Source organism: Leptinotarsa decemlineata, unplaced genomic scaffold (assembly GCF_025532065.1).
Source record: "Leptinotarsa decemlineata unplaced genomic scaffold, Ldec_3_MD MMD2_tig00026328_RagTag_RagTag, whole genome shotgun sequence".
NCBI classification, from domain to species: domain Eukaryota; kingdom Metazoa; phylum Arthropoda; class Insecta; order Coleoptera; family Chrysomelidae; genus Leptinotarsa; species Leptinotarsa decemlineata.
In genome coordinates, this window is record NW_027412688.1 from 16,019,023 (window position 1) to 16,026,483 (window position 7,461).

Genomic DNA, 7,461 nt, shown 5'->3' on the forward strand with positions numbered 1-7,461 from the left:
ATGTTTGAGTGGAAGACAACAAATTAGATATTATTGAAAAGATAGTTTTGTGCCCTTTCAAATGATATATCACTCGACCCCACTTTCCATTTAAAATTTTAGGGTTATTACTCACCCTCGCTAGGGGGTTAAAGGCACAGGTAGAAAAATACATCTAAAATGTGTCCTCCTCAAAAGCATGAATGAAATCAATGCATGAATACTTCATTTTGAAGTAAAATTGAAAGATGAAACTTTCAAGATGACGACTGGGCGCCATCTGGAAAAAAAAATTGAATAGAAAGGGGGTCTTATGACACATTTTTTGAAGCTCCTGACAAATGCTTTCCAATCCTAGAATATAATGTCAATATCTTCAACTACTACAAAATTGCGAAACTTTTAATAATTGCCTGAATACATTGACATTTAATTACATCATATGAGGTAATAAGTTTGCGGTTGGTTCAGAATATGCTCGAAATGGTTGCCTTGAACTTATTGACATATGAACAGCCTATCCGATATTTCACGCCGAACATTTTCGAACAGAGTAACGTCAATATCTATACAAATATTTATTATTCTCTGCCGTATATTCAAAATTGGAGAAGGTTCAGTTTCTTACACCTTTTGCTTCAAATAGCCCCATAAAAAAAGTCCAAAGGTGTCAAATCTGGCGACCGGGCTGGCCATTCTGTAGGACCTCGATGGCCAATCCAACGACCGGGAAAAGTATTTTCCAAATAGTTCCTTACATGTCTGAAGTAATGTGGTGATGCTCCATCTTGTTGGATTACAATATCCATAACGAATTCATTAGGATTCGCTTCGACGATTTCAGTGATGAGAGGGTCAACAGTAGTTTCCAGCATATTCAAATACAGTTCCCCTGTTGAATTTTGATCAATACAATACAATACAATATGGTTTCTCAATATTGAGTATGTGTTTCCCGGAAAACGTGAGGGTTGGTGTCACTTCAATAACGGCAATTTTGTCTGTTAGTATCGCCGTTTGAAAAAATATATATTCGTCACTAAAACAATCATTGAGGAGTGGAAAGAAGAAATCTCCCCAAAAGAGCTAATTTTGAACATTTAATCAAATATGTCAATTTTTCTCATCAATGTACTCTAAACATGGAATTGAAAGAGATATAATAGTCTAAATAATAATGGAATGTCGTAGAATGATCTGACAATTATGCTTATGGAAGACTTTTTCACCTGAATTGTTATTTCTTGTTTCTCAAGTATCTACAACGTGTATTCAATGGATGAATTATGATTCAATATTCTAGCAATTCACATGATTATTATATATTTTTTGTAACATTAGTAGAAATAGTTGGGAATATTTATTGAAAACTGACTGAATATACTCATTTATTCTAGAAATGTCTATCTTATTGACCAATTCCCTGTTGGTAAATCGTCTACTACGGACTACTACGATAGATGCCAAAGAATAACGAAGAAGTAATATAGATTTACCCAAATTCCTGCATCTCCAATGTACCGTTTTCTCACTCGATTCTTTATTTATATCAAGAAAGCGGTACAAGTACCCCGTTGGAATGACTAGCCCTTGATTTGCGTAGGCAAGGGCGCATGTCGGTTTTTTATTTTTACACAGAAATGCAATAAGGTCATCAAATTGTCATCAAATTGAAAGCTCTTATTTGTACGCCATCTACAAAAATTGTCAAAAAAACTGTACACTTCTTCAACACTTGTCACTGTAGACCAACTCACACTGGGGTGGAGTCACCAATAAAACAGAGAAAACGGTCAACTTGAGAGTTTCAAAACGGTTTTACATCTCCAACCTTGAAATGGATGAATTAACAAAAATACTCAATGACTATTGAATATAAATGGTCACTATATTGTATTTTTTGTTGAAAATGTTGATCTGCCAAGATGAAAATATATTTTTGCTCTGATGCTACAAACACTTATATTACCAATATTTTAGTCTGATACCGAATACCAGAAATGGAAATGAGCATTATTATGCAGATTATTCTGAATTTATTTTCATTTTGAAATATACAAACTCTCAAATGAAAATTTCAGTAAGAAGTAATGACAATTATAGAAAATATGAAAAGAGTTTCTACGTTTCTTTTAATTATTTTATTCGGAATGAAATGAGGTTATGCGAACCAACCACGACCCTGTACAGAACTTCATTTGTTATCAATGTGGATGCAAAGATAATTTATATCTCAAGAGCAATGAAGCAAAGATGATGGCTGGTCGGTAACAGTCTGCGCTCCGTTGAGCAATTGAAACCAGTGACGTAGGAAGTTACAAATAGTGCCCAAAGCATTTTCAATGTGAGCACTAATGCTCACATTGAATCAATTGTTACCTTCCACTATATTATATTTAAAAACATTTCGATCTGTTACGTTCTATTATTCAATAAGGAAAGATGAGAAAGATTTGGGATAGACAATATTTACATTTCTCAAAACACTGCAATGATATTTCAGATAAATCTTTTCAAAATGAGATAAAAGTTGGAAACCATCAAATATTTGAGACGAAATTGGAAAAAAAATCATCGAAAAAGTTAATTCAATTCATAGACACCTCGAATTCTAGAAATGAAACTCCTAAAATGAATGTGTTACATTTCGAAGAAAATATTGGTAGTCTATTGGTGGTCTATTGATCTATTTTATCACTCAACTCCCAGTAATTAATTGATATATAGAACATATGTATCTTGTACATTAGTAAAACAACTCTAAAACAGGGGTGTTATAAAAAACCAAACATATTTTTTTTGGAATTTCATTAGTTTGGACTTCCATTGTCTAATATAATAAAGAATAGCTGGAAATAACAATTAAATTAAGCAAAAAAACTACCGCCGAACGTTCATCTTCCGCTGAACTAGTCAAGCGGAAATAGGAGTTAAGTGAAAGTACTCGAATGACCCGTAAATAGACATCTCTCGGAGGAATTAGTCCAGTCATCACCGGAAGACGATTGTGGATATGAAAAATCGAAACGTCCTGAAGTAACTTGGCTTGAAATCGCTTAATTTTTTTTAATTTTTTGTTCTATCTTTTACTTGTATTTCAATTCACTGTAATTTCAATTCAGGGTTTTTTTGCCTAATATAATTGTTACTTCCAGCAATTATTTCAATTTTTCATTTGTATTGGTTATTATAGAGATTTCAAATCAATCTTCATAATATTAGACAATAAAAGTCTGAACTAATGAAATTCATTATGAAACATTGTCAATCACCTTCAAATAAATATATTTTTCCAGTTTGAATATACAGGTTGATGCGAACAATAACTTTAAACAAAACACAAATTCATGTAAGAGAATTCTAGTTTTAGATTCCATGTTTTTTTCGATTCTTTGTAGTTTCGAAGTCATGAATTTTTTAATGCATTTCGCGAAATCTGCTGTGATTTTCTTCTAATATTTTCTGTACCTAGTGTCATTTGCAGTATCCGACTTTCGAAAATACTGAGGTGAAAAACTGGTTATTTCACTTGGAAATATCTATTCCTGAAGCTATTTCAGTTGGGAATCAATATATTGAGAAATAATATATTAGGTCAATTACTGAAATGAATATAAAATTTCGCAATTTGATATCAATGCGAGATACTATTTCACTATTGCAGTAATTTTGAATGATTTTCAAGTTCATACCAAAACATTGAATACAAATTTGAGTAAATCAAACTTCTCCAAACGAATTTCCAAAATGTTGCTTTTCATCTAGGAGAATGGATATAAGTAAGGATTAGAAAGAAGAGGCCTTATCAGTTATGTGTTGCAAATTGAACATGATATCTTTTTTTTTTAATGTTGATTTTTACTCAGTTCATATCTTTTATTTTTATTGTTTCATTACAATTTCATAAAAAATTCAAAACAACTGCAATAATAAAATGATACATCAGCAATATCGGAGTTTTATTATCCATATTTATCAATAGAAACATTTTTTTTTTCATCTTTGGGTATCTGTTATTCCAATTAACCTAAACCTGTTTAAAACATACCTTGAGAAAAAATTAACATCATGAATATATAAGGAGAAGACAGATAACAGGAATGTGGATAACAAAGCATATTCCGAAATCATCTGCTGATCACGCTGTAAGAGTGAAACTAAATTAATCACCAAAGAAACTCATGAAAGAATTGGAAAACTTGATAAATCAGTATATGTTCTTTCAACAGGTAACAAGTGTGTTCCAGGTAGCTTTGTGGTAATGGACCGACCTTGTTGCCATTGTTGAGACCAGAGGTTGAAAACGAAAATATGAACCTCAATCGAATTCTCAAATGAACATCCTGTGTGTGTAATCATGTAGACTATCGCACATGACATCTAGACATTCAATTCTTTTGACGTATGTGGACAGAAATATAACTATCTACAATCCATACAATTCTAAAGTGAAATTTGGGTTTTGAAAATGGAAAAGAGTTGTTTTCCAAAACTTCGACAACCAAAGAAATCTCCTCGTAAGTACTTAAAGTTTAGTTTCTTTCAACTGTTTTTTCAATCTATAGACAATTGATACAACAGGTTACTGAGTAATTGAACCCTTCAGTGGTTTATATTTCGCAATTACTTTTCGGGGTGGAATTTTCAGTTTGCCCTTCAATACACTTCAGCCGATTCTCTATTGATTAAGCTGTTCCGAATTGTGGAAAGTGGCAGGACTGAAGTAGAGGCAATCATGTTGAGGGTCCTTCAAGCGACTAAAGATTTTAAGTGTGAAAGACTTGTATCTCTATGAATTCTGTATATATGTATACAAATATAAAAATAAATATTTCAATAGAACAGATCATCAGTATGCCACTAGATCCAGAAATCTTCTTGTGCCCAATTTGCACAGAACTAACCTATACCAAAAAAATCATTTATATTTGGAATGCAAACTTTTAACCACCTTGATAACTCTATCCAAAAATCTCCAAATATTGATATTTTCAAATGCAGGCTCAAGGCGTTACTTATTGAAAAAAACTGTTACAGTAATAATGAATTCATGTCATGAATCTATCAACAACGTTTTTCAAATGTGTTTTTGTGTATCTGCTTTCATTTAGTTTCGGTCGTTCATAAGAATTTTCATAATTCAATTTTTTATGTATTTTAGTTTGTTTCCTTTTATATTTGTAACTTACAATTATATCTATTATCTGAGAATTATTTTTTAAACTGATTTGTTTGTTTATATACTGATTATGACGTTTTTATCACTAACTGTAGTTATTCATACACTTATGCTTTTCTACTCAAAAATACAGATTCATTATTATTATTATCAAACAAAATCAGTGAGAAATTAATAATATGTATCAATTGCCAGATTCCACAATAACGAAACGCATGAAATTCACAGCATTCTTCCGTGTTGTAACAAAATAGACATATGAAAGTCGTTCGCTAGAGAAATTTATGGAGAAAATAAAATAGAAATTGTTAAACATTTTTCATTTTTTCGATTTTCGTGAAAAAAAATTAGATTTTTTTGACATTGGGTATTTTTCCTTTCACAATCTGAAGAATTACAAAATGTTATGTAAACTTTCATATTGTTGTTGAAAGACTGAACTTTCTAGATAAGTCTGTTGAGTTTTGAGTTTCTGTCACAAAAAATGTATAATCCGCCTCAATGGCAGACGAAACGTTAAGTATTTTTAATACCTTTTGACCACGGCCTTCCAGCCCAGATTCTGTTCAATTTATTCATGTCTCCGGCTGCGAAAGCATCTATTCATATAATATATAAATACTTTCAATATTTATATTGAAAGGGTTACATTTTTAGGAGTGAATAATTTTTGGAAAAGAAAGTTTTTGGCTTTTCACTACTCTATCTTTATGCAGAAGAAAAAGTGGGAATCTTCCAAAGAAAGGAAGCAAGCAACCATTTTTAAAAGTAGTAACTCTATACATATATGTGTAAATCATGCAAAGAAGTTACTTTCAGACACAAACCGAAAGAAAAAGTCTTTCTAAAACATCTACTTTCTTATAAACATTGAATTACACGAAAGAAAAATAAAAAAAGAAATGAATTTTTCTTCCGTGTAATGCAATGTTTCAGGAGGGCTTTTTCTTCCAATTCGTGTCTGAAAGTTACTTCTTTGCATGATCTACACATCTATGTATGGAGTTGCTACTTTTGAAATTGCTTCCTTCCTTTCTTTGGAAGATTCCCACTTTTTCTTTTGTTTTCAAGATGGAGTACTAGAAAGCCAAAAACTTTCTTTCCCACTTTCAATATTTATTTTTATATTTCGAAGATAAAAAATCCATCTGCATCATTAGATAAAAACACACATTCACGATTTTTTTCAATTTGGTTTTATACCCTCAACTCCCTTTCGACGACATTTAATGACGTATGAATTATATATGAATTGTTAATTGACATTTGTGACATTGTACACATTTAGCAGTATGAGTGCTGGTTGTCTAAAGCACTCTTTTGAAGCACTCATTTTGTCACGAGAAATAATATGTCATCACTTACTCGATATTATGACTTCAATCTGGAAATTTCAACTTTCAATTCGAAATTCCAAGATTAAATTCCAAGAAACAAATAATGAAAATGTGAAGCTCTTCTGCGCTTCCCTATCAATCGTACCTGACTCGCATTTCTTCCACGGTTCACCTCGTGAAAAAACATTCTATCATTATGACTTGAACACATAAAACTAGTATTAGAACTACCTAGATAGTGGTCCTCTCAGATAACGCGACGACAGGTACACAACATAACCACTCACTTTTTCAACACACAGTTTTCAGAATTCTAAAACAAACCAATCTATACCGATATTGTTATTTCGAGTTTTGATATTCACTACGGATACAATCATAACAGAATCAGAATATCAAGGAAAGAAATAGACTACTTATTTGGTAATAGACAGAGCAACTAGTTACTTTTTTGAACGTTAAAAACGAAAGAATAAAATCGAATTTGCTTGTGTTGACATGAAGGAACTACTTTGTTTTGTTCCATAACTCACGGCAACTTTGATAGAAATGTTTGATGTTCTTTCACATGTTGACTTATATGACAAGGTATTTGTACACGAAAGGTTTGATCATTTCATTCTTTCAGTAATTTGGATCATTCGAATAAATCTACTTCAACAGATACCTTGTTTGATTATAGTTTTTCAAAAATACAAATTTTTCATAAATGTTATTCATTCATAACTCTTCTAAGATATGATTCTCACATAGAAAGAGTAGCTTGAACTGAGTTATATAATTATTATAAATTGGAGTAGACTAACTGTTAGCATCTGAATAGGTGGTGTTGACGTAATAATAACAATAAAATATTAGGATTTGAAAATTTCGGGAGAGTACTTTATTATCACCTACGGAACTTTTACAGTATTGACGGGACACTTTTGTTGTCCTCCGGGGTATTTGAATCCATTGTGGCAAACG

At 31.5% G+C, this 7,461-nt stretch overlaps 1 protein-coding gene across 2 annotated transcripts in view; it reads right to left on the reverse strand.

Annotated features, from left to right (window-relative positions):
• Positions 1 to 7,023, reverse strand: part of LOC111505269 (lachesin) — a 624,335-nt gene extending 617,312 nt beyond the window's left edge. The window contains exon 1 of one of the 2 annotated variants that reach the window (XM_074181993.1): positions 6,727 to 7,023. Coding sequence is in view for 1 of the 2 variants with exons in the window: in XM_074181992.1 (XP_074038093.1) it covers positions 6,641 to 6,706 (66 nt within the window). In the remaining variant the exon portion in view is untranslated. Of the gene's footprint in view, positions 1 to 6,640 lie in introns of both variants that reach the window. The other variant, XM_074181992.1, reaches the window with a different exon arrangement.
• Between the last annotated feature and the right edge of the window lie 438 nt (positions 7,024 to 7,461).